The 18,405-nt window shown below is 37.4% G+C and overlaps 1 protein-coding gene across 7 annotated transcripts in view; it reads right to left on the reverse strand.

The window, feature by feature from the left end:
- LOC134533759 (mucin-5AC-like) overlaps nucleotides 1-18,405 on the reverse strand; it is a 144,920-nt gene that overhangs the window by 109,867 nt on the left and 16,648 nt on the right. For all 7 annotated transcript variants that reach the window (XM_063371391.1, XM_063371394.1, XM_063371393.1 and 4 more), the window contains exons 2-6: nucleotides 10,841-10,963; nucleotides 8,818-8,909; nucleotides 7,383-7,445; nucleotides 4,344-4,676; nucleotides 595-717 (exon numbers count right to left, since the gene is read on the reverse strand). In XM_063371391.1, coding sequence (XP_063227461.1) covers nucleotides 595-717; nucleotides 4,344-4,676; nucleotides 7,383-7,445; nucleotides 8,818-8,909; nucleotides 10,841-10,963 — 734 coding nt within the window. The remainder of the gene's footprint in view (nucleotides 1-594; nucleotides 718-4,343; nucleotides 4,677-7,382; nucleotides 7,446-8,817; nucleotides 8,910-10,840; nucleotides 10,964-18,405) is intronic.

Below are 18,405 nucleotides of genomic sequence, written 5' to 3' on the forward strand. Positions count from 1 at the left end.
GAAAAACATTTTAGCATTAAAAAAACCGTTATATAACTGAAACATGGAGCAGTTTCATCTTAAGATTTATTTTCTGTCGTCCTAAAACATGAATTTACTAACGAAAAAAAATTCATAGCAGTCATGAGGACTGCCGACAGAAGTGAAAACTTAAAACTATAAACAAACAGTTGTTATTTTTGGATATCAAAATTATCTGTTTGGTCCTGCTGTGAATGTATGTATATATATACATATATAGACACACACATATATACATATATGGTTGCTTAGCAAATAAATTTTTATAATGTTGCTATCCAGCTCTAGGAAACCGTTTACATGATTTCACAGTATCTTTAATGTAGCTATCCTAACCAAATCAAACGGTCACAATGTTCTAAAGTATTTATAATTTAGCTAACCTATCCTAATCGACCGCAAAATTTAATGCCACACCGGTTTATACAATGAGATAGAACGGAAAAATAAAGCGAGCATGAACTTCGGGGAACTTCGGGTGTGGCTCTCTCGTCTGTTAAATGTAGGCTTCCCACCAGGGCTCGCAGGACGAGGTGGTTGCAGGGCAGCCAGGCGCCAGGACCGGCCACTCACCGACTCGGTCAGCTCCGCCGTGTAGACGGGCTGCTCGAACCACGGGCTGGGCGGCGTGCTCTGTGCCGCGTCGGGCGTCACGGTGATCTTCAGCTCCGTGCTCCTGGGAGGCGACCCGCCGTCCTGCGCGACAAGCACCGCTCTGCACTCTGCACGTCACACACGCGCCGTTCCGTCATTCCCCCATTCCCCTCCACAGGTCTGGAGGCCTCGGGGCAACGGAGGAGCGGAGGCCCCCTGGCCCCAAATTATTTTACAAACGTAAATGAACAATTTTTTTTTTCAGTCGAGTTTTCCAATAAATAATTTATTGTGAAATCAAGTAGATTCTGTTAGTATTAAAAAAAACACACATAAATATAATCGGAGACAAAAATTATATAAAAAATTAAATTTTAGTGTTAATGAATATTTCTGTTGATATTTAACAATAATATAACCATGTATGTACAAAGTACTGTAGGTAAAGGTAAAACAGCGAAAAAAGAATATCAAAGGAAAAAATTGTTTGCTACTGTTTACTTGTCGGAATTTGAAAGATTTTTTTTTTTCCCGAAGTCTCTATTGTGGGGGCCCTCCGTTTGTGGAGGCCCCGGGGCTTTCGCCCCGGTTGTCCTCCCCTAAATCCGGCCCTGCCCCTCCAGCCTACTTAACACGTGATACAAGTGCAACTTCTTTGGCAGTTCAAACCTCGACTCGCAAGCATATCGTAAGGAGTAAAACAGCAAAGATAGATGGAGAGAGAGAGAAAGAGAGAGAGAGAGAGAGAGAGAAAAAAGGAAAAGAAGACAATTTTCCAAGCACAGCGCGGGGATTTTTGGCTTTAATTTCTTTTTCAAGTATTTAAGAATCCTAACCTTTATTTTCTTGTATTTGATAGAAATTTGATTAAAATGAAAAAAAAAATTATATTAATAAACATGAATTAACAAAATTATTACTCACTTAAAATTAACTACTCAAGATATCAAAAATTCTTGATCAATCAATAATGATTAACTAACAATACATATTACTCATTGTTGAAATACACCATAAGAAAAAAAAACTGTGCGCGTTACTGTTTCTTCAAACAATCATGCCATTTGTAACTCGCCAAAACTCTGAACTAAATCTGAAATTCATATCAGGTAGGGCAAATGCAAGGACTGTTTCAACAGCGCTCTCTACACTGCTGGTTGAACACGGATGAACGCGTGCGCGCTGCTAGAAAATATAAAGTTAAAGGCATTCACAGCTGAACGGTAGAGAATAGGTACAGTCAGTTATACAGTAAGCAGTCTATTTTCTGAAACAAGCGCATGTACACAATTTCTGTCTTATTCTTTCGTTCATCTACTTCCCTCGGTTCTATTTGGAGGAGGGGGGGGGGGTTTACGAATCATCACACAAAGAGGAGAATGAAAACGAGTCCAGAAACATATATAGCATAGTGCTCTCTTTATGTCTCTTCGGCCAAGTGCCTATTCTCTGTCCTTTTCGCGTCAGAAACGGTTCATAATAATGTTTTACGAAAACGTTGCATTAAAATTCGGCCTTGAAATTTTACCCTAATAGTGCTCAAAGAAATTTCACTTCAAAAAATCCGCCCACTTTGTGTAGTGATGAGCGTGTCTGTTCAAGGGGTCCGGGTTAAATTCCTGGTCTGGAAGGGGTTTTTTACAACTTTCTCCCTGAGTTCATGACGGGGTGATGTCCTTTTCACGCCAATCCCGCGGAAGGCAATGTTGGACCATCAAAGAATCATCCTGCCCAGCAAGCATAGTGATATCACCGTGGCGTTGCCTGTGCACACGATACCCAGTAATGACTCATCATCGATAAAAACAAGGCATTTAATTTATGCAATTTTATATAAATATCAAACAGTTAAAATTTATTAAATGTTCATTCTTAACCTAAATAAATAATATGTTAAGTTTCACATTTCGATTGATATGAAAAATAAAAACCAGATGAGTGCGAACTGAGTTAATGTTATCTTTTATCATGACACTGAAGTTATTAGACTCACATTACTCACATAAACATAGTTGAGATGAGTTCATCAAAAAGTGTATGAAAACAAACTGGCGTTTGTTTTAACTTAACTTGTGTGTTGCATAATATGTCAATTCACATACCACGGATGTAAAAAAAACATTTACATATATGCTTATTTAGCAAAACATAACAATATTGTGCTATTACACTTTGATTGTTTTATTACTTTTGCACAACAGGAAAAAAAAACACATCCGTGTACTAAAATGCTCTTTTTTTTTACACTGTAGTGCAAAGACAAATTACCAGGTGGATTCGTTTACATTCTGCAAATGCGAACATGATGTTTCAGGAATACAAAGATATGTTCTCCTTGTGCTGGTAAAAACCAGCATGGATTTATAGTTGTAGTCAAGGACTGGCCACTACATAAAGGCAAATACAGACAAGGTTTTTATCAGTTTATCGTAAAACATAAGTAATAGAACTGTACGAAATTCGGTCATAGCAGTTGTGCTACTGATATGAATACCGTTTTCTCAAGTCTCGCGACACCGATATCCGCAAATACGTTTCTAGCCTCGCGCAGGGCAACGTTTATTAACTGGTTGCCGATTTGTTTCCTTGCTGGGATTCGGTTTGGACACGGACCTGAATACAGCCCGCGAGTCAGGTTACGGTTGTATGTCAACAAGGCAGCGCTTATTCGCAACCTTACCCAAACGTCTTGGAATACGTCCTTAGTGTTATTGACGTGACAAAGTCTAATAAATCGATGAACGCCGGCTGCACGCACGAAAAAGTGTCCCGTTACGCACATTGTCCCGTTACGCTTTGTCCCGTTACGCTCATTGTACGCTTGCGCCGCATCTATCTCTCTTCCACTCGATTGGAACAACCATCGATTTGACTTTTTCGAGGCACATTAAACTTGAAACACTCCCATTCGTTTCCTACTTTTCCTATCATCGTCCTATCCTTAACAGAATAACACAGATAGGAAGAAGTTAAATAGCAAAATGTATAAACGTCATAGTTAAAATAATGAGTTCGTTAAAGTAATAAACATATGAGTGCAAATAAAAGTAAATTTATCAATTAAATTGTAGATTTCATTCCATTCCTTCTTTGTATCCATACAAAATAGTGATAATTCAATAAAAATGATTCAATTTTATTCATAAAAGTATGCAATCATTTCATCAATGTTTTGTTATGACGTTGTCACGTTGAACTATCGTCCGTAAACCGACTTTACAGACAACCAATTTGTTTAAAAAACTTAAGAGGCCACTCCAGTGTTTCAGGGGCACTACGCAACCCACGTTAACCTTATTAGATTTAATGCTATTTTCATTGTGCTTATAACTAAATAACTAATATAGATTTCGAAATTTTGCTTGCTTCATTTGTAAGACAACAATGCTCTTATCAAAGCCCCTTTCCTCAAAAACGTGCATAAATTATCGTTTTATACTGATGTTTACTAATATGCATAAGTGTAGGTATTGTCTAGGTTTGAACCATAATTTATACACGTTTATGAAGAAAGGGGCTTTGATAAGAGCATCGTTGTCTTACATATCAAGCAAGCATCATTTCGAAATCTATATTAATTAATTAGTTATAAGCAAAATGAAATGGCATTGAATGTTAAGAGATTAACGCGGGTTGCGTAGTGCCCCTGAAACACTGGAGTGGCCTCTTAAGTAGTTGTGCAAGTGCCAAGGAGACGACCAGGGAAGATACAGTCGGGGAGAGCTCACCGTGGCGGTGAGTGTGAAGACCCGCGGCTCCTCCAGGTCGAGCAGGCGCGCCGTGGTGACCTTGACCTCGTAGCCCGGCTTGCCGCTGGGCCCGACGCTGGCGGGCGAGGCCGACACGGCGAACCAGTCGTCGCTGACGGAGAATCTGACGGTGCTCGAGTCCAGGCCGTAGTCGACGGCCTGCAGCGCGCGGTCGCAGCCGCCCAGCAGCACGGAGCCCTTGTGCAGGGGCATGGCCGCCGTGAGGGCAACCGCCGCGGCGACCTCCGCGCCGTCGGAGATGAACACCGGCGCGTACTTGTTGGTGAGGTTCAGCTGCACGTTCACCTGCAACTGCGGGGCGGGAGGGGCGGTCACCGCATCTGGGCGGCGGTGCAGGGGCGACCCTGAGGTTCCCTTCGCCGGCCCGGCTCGCACCGTGACCAATCAGAGCACGTCCAGAGGGTCTCCTCCTCGCTGATAGGCGGGCGCGGTGAGCGGCGAAACAGCTCCGGCTCTAGTCTGGACGAGTACACTCCACTTGCCCTAAAGTCATTCGGCCTAAAATGAATTTCGGCTAAATGCCTGTTAGGTCGAATGACTTTTAGGGCAACTGACATTTAGGTCAAGTGATGTTTAGGAGATATGACTTTTAGGGCAAATTACTTTTAGGGCAACTGACTTTTAGGTCAAGTGACATTTAGGAGATATGACTTTTAGGGCAAATGACTTTTAGGTCAAATGACTTTTAGGTCAAATGATTGAAGGATTATTTTAAATTTTAGGTCAAGTGACGTTTAGGAGATATGGCTTTTAGGTCAAATGACGCGCATCGGTCTGGACAACTAGTAGAGGGTGGATGCACTTAGGCCAGATCACAGACTCTCTAAATTGTCTGAGGAGTCCCGGAGAGGCTATAGTCTTGTGATACTCGTACGACGGAGATTACCTTTAAGTCTACCACAGATTAGCCGAATGGTTAAGTTTGTAAAGGAGGGGGTCGGCGGGCCAGGTGGCAATGATGCTGGGTTGGGTTGTCTCAGACCTCTCATTTTAGCTTATCCTCAGACACCTCCAGGTTGCGACGAAATGGCGCATCCACTTCCTTTTGGCTCCAGGGAGCCCGTGTTTTTGGGATTCAGCCCTTAATGGGAGTACATGCGATTAAACCCGGCACGTTAACTATTGCAGCATTCTCGCAGAATGACTGACTGTCAGCCGCTTTGTGTTTCGGCTGTACACATTCAAACATACCGCTATAAAAATAAAAGTTCCTTTTTGTGGTCACTTTTGAAAGCCTTGTGCTATCTTAGACGAAAAATGTGACGTCGTTAGAATGAGAAATTCTCATATCCGTGGTGGTAATATTTTTAATTTTTTAATTTATTTTAATAAGGAGGGACGGCGTTAGAGTGGTCAGATAACTCGCCTCCCAAGGCGATCGGGTTCGATTCCCGGCAGGGTCGCAAGTGGGAAACGTGGCGGATGTTGCGGTGGCCCGTGGGTTTCCTCCGGATGCTCCCGTTCCCCCCACCAGTTCAGGTCGATCATCATTCATTTTGCTCGAAAGTGTCCTGAGAGAGTCCGCGAGTCTCGACCACTGGCTAACGGCGAGGCAGACACCGCGCGCACGCAGCGAAGATAATAATTGTTGGTGTCTTCAACCGTGGAGGCATTACTCTATGGAGTAGATGTTTGTTCTTAAGTTGAAGTCACTCTGGTTAGCAACTGGTTAGCAAAACAACAGTAGCTGTATAAACCAGGAGCTGCGTGATTACATGGTATTTTTCTTCAGCTTATTGTTTGCGCTATATTAGTTAGACGTCCAAAACTGGCTAAAGTGAAGTCTTTGTATTGTAGAAACAGTTTTAAATCCCATTATTTTTATGAAAACAACTGTTTTAGTCGACGAATATTTTAATTAAACTTAATAAAATAATCTGACATTTTCAAGTACCATTTACGCAATGTTTTGGGTGGACTAACATGGCGATGGCGAGTTAAAAAAGTTACTACTTCTTCGTCACAGCATGCTTGTTCCTGACAATTCCTAACTCCATGGTAAAAAAAACCCTGAGATTAAAACGTCTTTTAATGATTTGAAAGGAACTGCCTAGGAATAATCGTAAGAATGCCATTATGAAGTGTTGTGAAACAAAGATTCAACTAACAAAACAACAGTGTCAAATTTAATTATGAAGAAAAAAATATATATTTTATTTCATCTAGATGAATAAAAGCGATTTTGTAATTCTGTCTCATTCTGAGTTCAACTATTAACGTGGTGAAGATTCAATGCAATAATTGTTAGACATTTTGTAACTGAATTACATTAAAGAACGCATTACTTTAAATTACAGCTTAAAATTTAACAGCATAAATAAAGGTCATTTGATGTAATTATATATTTTAAACAGAATACATTTCTGCAGGCAATTACTAAGCCAGAGGTGTTGCCATGTTCAGAAAATAAAACTAAACCATATCTTCATTAGCCTCTGGTAGCGACATTCGTAAAAGAAATAGTGTAATTCGTTGCAGGACACTCGATAATTTTCATGGCACATACTGTTTGGCGATTAGAAGATTTAGTGCCATATTTCGAGAAACTGGAACCAGAGAAATTGTTTCACAAATTTAGCAACTGAGGAAATAGGAATAAGTGCATTTGAATTAATGGTATAATCCAGAGTAATAGTTTGATAGTAAATTGGAATTTCCAATTTCCGAAATATTTTTGTAAGCTACAAGTGGCTTATGACATTAATTTATACAAAAGTGAATTGTGATACATCAATCAACAACGAATAACAGCAGATAGTGTAGCTGAAATTAAAAAAAAACTGTAATGGTTCTCTAAAAAAAAAGCAACTACAAAGACTTTATGAATAAATTAAAGTTTTTGTGCAGAAATTAACAGTAATTTTTCTCTATAGATATAACATTACACGTGCGTTCAATGATTTACAGAAAGTTAATGTTTGACTTTTTGATGACAGTTGAATACTATTGTTACCTCGATATCAATGCTCACTTAATGAACGTGTGTAGATTACTCACCGACAGTGCATTGGCAGAGTCTTTGCAAGTGCACGTTATGTATATCCCAAAAGTAGACACTTCCTGGAAAGTAAAACCATATTACTTCAGTAATTTTCATGCTTTTTATAATGACAGTTGAACAAGCTTCACTTGAAAGAATTACATTACATTGTGTATTACAATTTTTGTATCATTAATTATTTATTTTTACAAGTAATACTGAACATTAGTTTGGTTACCTGATCAAATTAATTTAAGTAAAGAAATATTTAAAGCTACCGAACACATAGAAATTATAAGGACAGTTGGTTCATGGCTGTATTCCAAATTGAATTTATCCAAAACCCATAGTATTTAAAATTAAACTAAGGTTAAATGGTTTTAATATATACCTATTTATGACATTGAAAAAAGTAGAAATCTTAGATTATTTTGCGCTTGGAGAAACATTTACGTATGTAACAAGAATTATAAGGCATAAACAATTCTGGTGTAATGATGATAGCAAAAATTAATTTTTTTTACATGAAGTCTTATTTCAGAAAAAGTTTTAATTTAGCAACGCTTATTTCAAGTGTTAGAGCTGAGGCGTGTTTTTAAACATCTGCGGCTCAAACTTCATCAGGTACAATAGCAAACAAATTTAACCGAATGTGATTACGTGCTCTGTTAAAAGGACCATTAGATGTAGTTTCATGTTTAGCAAAATCCACTCCTAATTTGGAGAAGGTATTCCCATGCTTTTCCCTCACCTTGAATAAAATAAGAACATGCTTTTTTTATCTTCAGTCACATTCCCACTTAACGAGACAACATATAGATAATGTGTTTTTACATGAAGAAAACAAGGTAGGTTATTAATTTTACTGGGGAGATTTACCTACACATTCACATTTTAAAGCAGAACCTCCACAAAAAATTAAGATATTTCATAAAAAGTACACTTTATGATTATGAAACATTTTTAAGACGATAAAATGGTAGTGACTTTCATCAGGGTAAAATATTTGTTAGAGACAGTTAAATTCACAAATAAATTTCATTTTTTTTAAAATAACAATAATAATGCATGTACTAAAAAAACCTTATTTTTTATGGTTTACCCAAAACCAAATGTTTACCTACAGAATAGTTTTGTTCCCGGCCACAAACAATTGCAGCTAGGTAGCATACTCTATAATGATTACATATATTTAGCGTACAAAAACAAATATAGCGAAAGAAATGTACACAATAGACTTTAAGAAATGTCTGTAACAATTTGTTTTATGTTCCGCTGAAATGTAAGCACATATCGTTTAGAAATATTTTCCTGTACACACCTCCTGAAAAAAAGTGCATTGTTATTTAATTCTACGAAAGATTTTGTGCGCTTGATTCATCCATAACGCACTTTTCGAAATATACAATAATTTAAACTAGCAGTTGAGAAAATTTTCGTACGTATACTTACATTCGTTTTCTCGTAGCTCTCAAAAGCTTCAGTTGTGATTAATTCTATGTCACCTGTTGTGGTGTTGAAGCCGACTTTAATGTAGGTGTTATCTGGAAACAACATGTTAACTTCAAAGTTTCAAAAATTTGTATACGATGCGACATGGCTAATTTGCTTTTGATAGTGAACATTAATAAGCAAGAGTAATTAGTATGATCAAAACAAAGCTGTTCACATTAAAACTACTTCAATCATTAAATTCGAAAGATTTCTTTATATTGGAAGTTTTCCAGTATTAAAATTACTTTAATTGAGGCAGAAGAAACTGCTGTGTTTGATTATAAAGACCCGCAATGTAAAACCAAAACGACGAAGATAATGCCTTTCAATTTGTCGCGAAAAAACCTACAACAGTTTTCAGCTTAGACAGTGGAAGCAAAGGTCTTCGAACTTACGTAGGCCTGTAGGACTCGAAATTAGAGCAGGATGCTGGATGCAATTACTCACAATTATATTAAAACTAAAAAAACTAATTAATTCATATATTTGTGTTTGATGATGTGCTAGTACAATTAATAATATTTATGATTTAGATTTTTCTCATCCGGTCAGTTAATTATGAAAATCTATTGAAGAATTAACATGCTCAGGTAACCAGTATCCATTCATCCCAGCATGGATGCTTCTCCTGTGAACTTATGAGATGATAATGCAGCAATGGCGAAATTAATTGGTTTTGGAAACAGGAGTAACTTGATGGGAGGTGAGTGACATTTTACCTTGGTTTTTATAGGGTTTGGCTAGTTGGTAACATTTTAATTGTCAGTGGGTTAGCCACCGCCCCTCGCACGATTTAATCCTGCTCATGTATCTGTTTTATATATCATTTATACCTTTAATTATAGAACAAAAACCTAACATAGAAATAATCAGCATTAACTTACTCTACAATTCAAACCATTGCATTAATAATTCTAATTATACAGCATGTCCATAAAAGAATGTCTCGCAGTTTCAATGGTATATTGCAACAGTTTAATTTAGACTATTTACAACGAATCATACATAAAATTGAAGGTAAATGAATCTAGTTTTTTCTTACAAATGTTCAATATGTGCACATTTAGTTATACGGCACACATATAATCTTCTTCCCACACTTTGGTTAACACTTCCGGAGTAAATGAAGCAATAGCCTTTTCAATATCGTGTTTTAAATCTGTAAAAACGTTAGGCAGCGACGGAACGTAGACACGATCTTTTATAAAGCCCCAAAGGAAAAAAATCGCATGCCGTTAATTCAGGTGAATGTGGAGGCCAGAGAAAAATAGCTCTGTCATTTCGACCGTAACGACCAATCCAACGGTTAGGGACCCAAACAATTAAACTACTATAGGAAATGCACATTGAACTGAAATTACAAATTCACTCTTAGAAAATTGAAGAAAACAAAAACGCTTTCCACTCAGAAGACGCAATTTTGCGTAGGTGGCGCTGCAAGCAATGAAACAACGAAGTAGTACTCGCGCAGTCGCTTATCTAAAACCATCTGAGTTACTCTTTAATTTTGACCCTGAACCAAAACTCTACAACTCTTACAGTTGATACTGTTAAAAAATATAATTGGGACATTCTTTTATGGACCTACTGTACATTATCTGGGCCAATTTGTCCAACTATATAAACATTGCATTTTCCTATCGGTATTGAATGTTATCGCCAGGTATATACTCCTTGTTATCTGCAATTTGTAAGTAGTGAAGCAAATATTTAAGATTTGAAATTTTGGTTCAACTAATTTCGTCGCGATCACTCACGAGAAGATGATTTTATGAGTTTCCATAGCTGGTTAGCACATACATATTTGCCTTTTATAATCTAATCTTCTCTCAATTCTTTGTGTAAATATGCAATAAGTGAGAAACCAAGGGAAAAACAGATAATTAATAACTTGTTATTTACTTAGATGACGTAATATCTGGCATATTGAATGACATGTGGACGGTATGTTGACCGACATGGACACCGCTGTGGCTCTCACCTGCCGCCGTGGCGGTGACGCCCGAGGACTGGAAGGTGGCCACCACGGTGTCTCTGGGGCTGGCGTTGCTGGCGTACACCACGGCGACCGTCATCTCGGTGCCGTTCTGCGTCACGCTGCAGGCTGCGAGAGCACGCACAACCACACTTCACACTTCACACTTCCATCACTTATAATGCACACTTCCCCCAACCATCACTTCACACTTCACACGTCCATCACTTCACACGGCCATCACTTCACACTTCACACGTCCATCACTTATAATTACAATTTCACACGACCACTACTTATATTCACACTTCACACGACCATTACTTCAAACTTCGCACTTCAAACGTCCATCACTTCACACTTCACACAACAATCACTTCATATACTTCAAACGACTAACACTTCACACTTCACATGACCATCACTTCACACTTCACACTTCCCCCGATCATCACTTCACACTTCACACGACAATCACATAACACGACCATCACTTCACACTTTACACAACCATCACATCACACAACCATCACATCACACAACCATCACTTCACACTTCACGCGACCATCACATCACACGACCATCACTTTACACTTCACATGACCATCACTTCACACTTAACACGTCGATCACTTATAATTCACGCTTCAAACGTCCATCACTTCACAATTCACACAACAATCACTTCATACTTCAAACGACTAACACTCCACACTTCACACTATCATCACTTCACACTTCACACTTCGCCTGACGCGCGACATGACTAAAACCCGCCAATACACAACTAAAAAAAAAGAGCGAGTCTTTTAGTACTCGCCAATGATGTGTAACATCTAACCCTGAAAACGAGAAAATTAACGTGTTCTCATGTTGCAAATAAACTTATAATACGAAAATCAGGCACTCAATTTAACGTAGAATTCTTTGAAATAATGCCGAGAGTGTTAAATATACGAAAATTGTGTTATGTCCACATTCCTGGACGCGAATCACCAGTAGTTTCCGGACCCACCACACGACTCTGATAAAAGCTAAAAATACTTGAAAAAAATCACTTAACGTCGGGTTTGAACCTGATGTAAGTCAGGAAATTTTATTAAATTACTGCCCATCTTATTGAAATTCATTACAACGTTTCCTTTGTTGTTTACTCTGTTGTGCTCATCCGCCATAGATGGCAGCACCTTGTTATTACACATTTCCGTTACTTAACTTCCGTTGCATTCACGAAATTACTCCCACCAAAATTCCGTATTCCGAGAAAGATATTGCATATTAATAAATAAACCTCTTTGGCTAGGCATACAGACACACGCAGATTTACAAGTTGATATTTCTTTCGGAAAAATTCCATGAACTTATGTAACATTTGAGAACATTGTGAAAATCCTGCAAAATGCTGGAAAATATTGAATATTCTGAAAACTGTTAAGTCCAAAGTACCCTATTTTTTTAAATATAAAAAAATAAATGATCTCTCCAAAGTTTTGCATATTAAATGCAGCCAAATTGTTTCGAATGGTTTCTGTTCAACGCATTCAACATTTTTTTTGTATAATTGATATGATACTATCAATAAGAATGACGTGGCAGTGAGCTTGAATTTTCTTCGCCACAGCTAGGTATATTCTGTGCTGCGCCGCTAATAGAAACTCACATTAGAATAACACACCCATTTAGTCCCACAAGCTAAGCATTATAAAGATTTATTCGCCCCTTGCGAATAAAATAAGTGTTTAGGCAAAATATATTGGTAATTATAAATAAGAATCACAACCATTTGTAAGGGATAGACATTGTGTCTGCTATGTAAGTAACGTGTTGACAATGGATTTGGGATCTAGGGACTAAAGATAAAAATCTAAGTAGAACATTTCCGGGAGTTTCACCATGGTAACGAATGCATGAGGTTGTCTTTCCATGAAATGTACAATGAACTCAGATGTGATTAATTATGCTTCATTCTTGTGCACTAAAGTTAACATTCAGGATGAACAAGAAATTAACCCGTATGAAAATTCTAGTTATAATGCAAGAATATTGTGGATAATAAACACGTTCTAAATTTTAATTAATTGCAACTGCTTTAAACCAGTGAAAATTTGACTGATAATTGTATGGTACTTTTAGAATTGAACCAGTTGGGTCGTACAGTTTTTTTTCTGTAATTGAATTCCATTATTTTATCAGTAGTTACCAATAATTTTACAGCGATTTACAAATTTCGATCTCAGGTACGTTGTAAACTCCACTGATTTACCAGCCAATAAATAACCACAAGTTAGCAGAATATTCAGTTATTACACTTCAGTTATTCAGATCTAGAGGAAATATAATACACTGCGGCAAATTGTAAATTTTCCGTTTTGGTGTTGGCTGAGTGAATTTACAAACCCTATTAATTTTGTCTCATTTTTTATTGAAATTATTGTGGTATAAAGACAAGTATTTAATGAGGAACGGGGCTTAAATATCCCAAAGCATATTTTATAAACATTAAAATTTGAGAAGTGACACGTGTCAGTAAATTGTCCGATAGTTGCAAACTAACTTACATTGTTTCCTTAAAACTTACAAGATGACAAAATCATTATGACATTTCTATAGATTTTTACGACCATTTTCCACATACATTTTTCTTTAAACTTTTAAGCTTTCAGGTAAAAACTAGAAAAAAATTGTCAAAAATAATATATTCTACATATTAGCTTTAGAAACATATAAATGGTTTTTGCATAATTTACAAATGGACACTTAAAGAAGTGAGAGGTAAACAGTTTTTTATAAATGTACACAACGTGGAAGATTAATTATTTTGTAAATTTGAGTTTGTATTTTTTTCTCGTTGATACAACAGTAGAGAATGTCATGGAATAAACAGTAATGAGATTATAAAATTTCTGAAACTTAACATCAATTCTGAAATATAATATTGCTTGCCCAGTTGAAGAGTCATATATATTTCAGAAAAGTAATTTATTACACTATGACATAAATTTATAACATTATAAAACAGTTTTTATAATTTATAAAATTTACAATACTTTGTGTGTCATGTGCCGATGATTTTTTATCTTGTAGTAATATGTTTTTTGACGTGACAACGTATAAAAAATTGATGAACGCTGGCTGCACGCACGAAAAATTGTCCCACTACGGATGTCCCACTACGGATGTGTCCTGTTTTTTTTCCTAACCTAATTACAACTATGTGTATTTGGGAGAGGTCTGGGTTAGGGAGAGACTCTAAGTGCGTCTCAGGCCGAAGCCTATACGCTCTATACATGCTGGGGTTAGCCATGCGGGAGAGGGAGCATGCATCGTGTGCTAGGAGCGGGATTGGCCAGCCATGGCAGCAATTGGCGCCATGACTAACTCCCCTCACTGACTATTCTAGACTTAAACTAGATAAGTTGGGCCCAGGTAAAACCTGCATGGACACAGGGAAAACCCTGGGCACTTACATGCGGGATGCGAAATTCATGCATTATTGGCAAGCTTACGCATGCGTGGCATCTCTCTGGTATGTTGCGGACGGTACAGAGAACTCGGCCGGCACGTGGCGGCGTACTGCACAGGTTTCACCCCGCCATGCTGCAGGCATAGGCGGGTCGCGCCGGTTGGATCACGCCTGCGTATGTCGCCACACACGGCTTGGGGCAGACGACAACATAGCGGGGTTCGAGGTTATTGTTGTGCACCGCACCACGGGAGTATATTCGCAAGGAAATGGCGTTCTTACAAGTACGTATTATTTTAATTACTAGTGTTAATCAGTATACTTAAACAGTGTTGTATAAGTATTGTTTTTAGCTGTGTAACTAAATATTTATTGCTGGTATGATACTTTTCACGCTTTAGTTTGACATTGGTAATTATTTGTCATGAGTTATTATTTGATCAACTAAATCACACACCGTATTATAGTTATGAGCCCATGAGCGTGTAAATATTTCGAGTCCAACAGATAATTTGCTAGTTAAAAGAAATTCAAACAAATATCGTGCGTGGAATATTTTTAATTTACACCATCTGAAACAATTGTTTCCAATATGGCCTCGTGGCTGTGCGGTTAGCATCGCTTTCTACCTATCGATAGGTTGACGGATCAAATCACGACAGCTGAAATTTTTTTTGTACTTGTATAAATAAATACGGCCCGCACGACACTTCAAAAGTAATAAATATTTTTGAATTAATGAATGCAAATAAAAGTAAATTTATTAATTAAATTGTAGATTTCATTTCACTCCTTTGTATCCATACAAAATAATGATAATTCAATAAAAATGATTCAATTCTATTTATAAAAGTATTCATAGGTAGATTTTATCATAAAATAGATAGAAAAATCTTTAAAAAAATTTCTTCCTCAAAGAATATAATATTTTTAATGCCTAAATGGTATGGTTGCAAAAACTTATTACGGCTCGGTCTCAGGCCGAATATGTTATTTTATTTTCTTCTGGATCAATCATTTCATCAATGTTTTGTTACGTTGTCACGTTAAACTATCGTCCGTAAACCGACTTTACAGACAACCAATTTTTTTTTTTAAATTTACTATACGTTAATATTTTTAATTGGGTTGAAACATAGATGCACGAGAAAAAACAAACATGGAACTTACTTTTATAACTCTGTATAAAATAACTTTGTGTTTGTTTACACTTGTTTTGTACGAGAAAGAGTGAGAAAACAGCACTGTCCCTACATAGTACTGGCTAGTATAAAAGCCCCTAACATAATAGTCGCTAGCAAACTCGGCGACCGTTCACACGAAATAAGCTCGCCACTGGCCTACGTGCAAAAAAGGCGAGCACTTACAAGAAAGAGACTCGTGTATACAGACAGGGCTTTACCTCACAAAGCTTGCCACATCGCCACAGTAACAGCAATCTACAGCATGGCTCACGAGAAGTTACCCCCACTAACAAGGCTTATTACTTACATTGTATACAGTGAGTTATGTCACATAAACTTGGGCCTTTTTCCCCATTGCGAATTAAGTTATTGGAAACACCTGAAATGAATGACGAAAATAATAATAATAACACATTCAGAGGTAAACACAGATAATGTTGTTAAGAGCTTAGCATCATAGCTCATAAAATAAGTTCAGAAAAGTTTCCGTCCATTTAATACACTTGGCTGCACGCATAGGCGTATTTTCAGCTTTTTAACTGTGGCAAGGACACCTGGGTTGGGGAGTGGGGGTTTGGAATGCCCCTACGTGTAAGGGGGTCCGGGGGCCCTCTTCCGGGAAACTATAAAAAAAGACACTAGCATTAAATTGTTAGTTTATTTTAAGCTTTTTGAGACTATTTTCACTATTAAACGTTTTTTCATTTAATGTTATAATTTACAAGTTCCAATAAACATTTTATTTTTCTGCGCTAATAAGGCTTGATAAATAATGAATGAAGAAAGTGCAGTGCTAGTAATTTTTTTACAATTGTTTATAAGTCATCGATATTTCGACGTGAAAATGGAGGGGCTATACTAGGTTGGATAGTTCTGGGACGCAACTGCCAGCCCTTGCTACGCATGTGACTGCGCATGTGACCGCGCACTCATGCATCGCCCATGTCGCTCCACGTGTCAGCACACGGCTCTCTCTGATCACTGCAACAGTGCGCGTGACACGGCAAGTAGTTCCTCACGTGTCATGCGTCGTGCAGTCCTTCGGTTAACAACGTGAACCTAGTTTATAACTAGGGGCAGGCATTTTTCGCGAATAAATCTGAGCGCCTATTAGACTTCAAAAAAGTATACCCGTACCAGTGGTTTCTTCCTTGTGATTGGCGGCCGTCTGTGAGATAAGTAAATGCCTTATTTGACCGGGCCAATCAGGACTTGTTTGCTTCCGCACTGACTCACGGTGATTGGTGTTGTAAAAATCTACATTGACCTGAAAGAAACTCACCCAATTAAGAAACACAGATGATGCTACAGTGTTTTAACTTTCAGCTAGTCTCGGAATATTTTCGCGAAATTTGCATGCCCTTAGTTATAACTCGTCTGAAGGAAACTTTAGATAAAATAGAATGAGTACATGCATAACTTAATGAGTAGCCACTTACACGATAAAAAAAATACACTTGCACGGCAATACACGGAAAGCAAATTACCCTAATAAATAGTCAAATATTTAACTTCAGGATGAAGCTAAAAAGGGGACAGAAAAAAACAAATATTCATCACTTACAAATGGCATTTTGAGGCATGGAAACATCACTTCGTCGTCCGAAGCACACCCGGGTGCTTAGCGTTATGGAAACAGATTTTTTGTTTTCAGCTGCTATCAACCAAACTTTGAAACCACAATAATTGTGAGTCATCTTATCGACTTCCATTCCATGAACGAGCTAGCTTTATTTCCACCAGGGAAATTAATGTTTGTGGAGATAAGATAAGCTTTTATTCGAGATAACACTATAGCATATGCAACGAAAATAATTTGTTTTCTCGAAGGTGCACAACAAATATCTGACCCGATATTTGAAGATCGTGGGTTAAATCGAAATAAAACTTACTCTGCAGGTTTAATTTTAACGTTATAATACAAACGTATATTGTTACAGGAATTAATTTTAGTCCAGGGTTATATTCTGTGTGTAAATGGAATCAAGATTACCGCAAAATGTTGAATGGAAATTTATGTACGAAAAATGAAATGTTTCTGATTATCATATAGTAATTCTTGTTGGAATAGGGAGGGCGAGAATACAGTTTGGTATAAATAGATTTCCTACAGTGAACACAGCATTATGAAAAATGATTAAGGCAGTTTTGAAATATAGGTAAGTCAGAATATGTATTTTCTGTTGAATGTAACGCTAATTTTTGCCAATGGAAAAATAAATATCTCTACAAATGATGTAGGCGTACAAAGTAGCACAGTGTTATAGATAATTTCAATATGATTTAAGGTGACTAACTTTTTTAGTCATTGCTTTGAGGAGGCTGTTCTGCTTCCGAATTACGTTTGTTCTTATTGACATCCGTTTGCATGGTACCCAACACGTCTGACATATATTTAAACTACCAAAGCAATTTTGATTCTACCTGACTGTTTGTGTATGAGTGGGCCGGGTAAATAACTGGAGCCCGGAGGTCACCATCTTGGATTCCGGTGACCTCAACCTTGACCTATAGGCATAAGACTCAAACTATTACACTGAAATATAATAGCTAACTCAGGTGTAATTTTACACATCGGGTGGAATTCGATAACCTTGTGACACTTGTAACTAAAAATTTAAAAAATTCAATAAACATATTTCCTATGCTAATTAGTTCAGTGTCCCAAGTAAGAATGCCATGAGTGAAATTTAATAAAAATATACGTAAAATTAAAAAAAAAACATCTATTCAAAAACGTTTACGTCATGGTTTTCGGAGGTACTATTCTCGAATCCAGGTGAATGCACTTGTGAAAAAATCCACATATTTTCTTCACAATATTAACTAGGAGACTGACCTCCCATTAACTAAACCAGACATGGGACAACTTTTTAAAGGGAGATCCAGATAAAATTTAAAAAATATTTAAGGGGGCCGAAAA

This window comes from Bacillus rossius, chromosome 7 (assembly GCF_032445375.1).
Source record: "Bacillus rossius redtenbacheri isolate Brsri chromosome 7, Brsri_v3, whole genome shotgun sequence".
Taxonomy (NCBI): Eukaryota; Metazoa; Arthropoda; class Insecta; order Phasmatodea; family Bacillidae; genus Bacillus; species Bacillus rossius.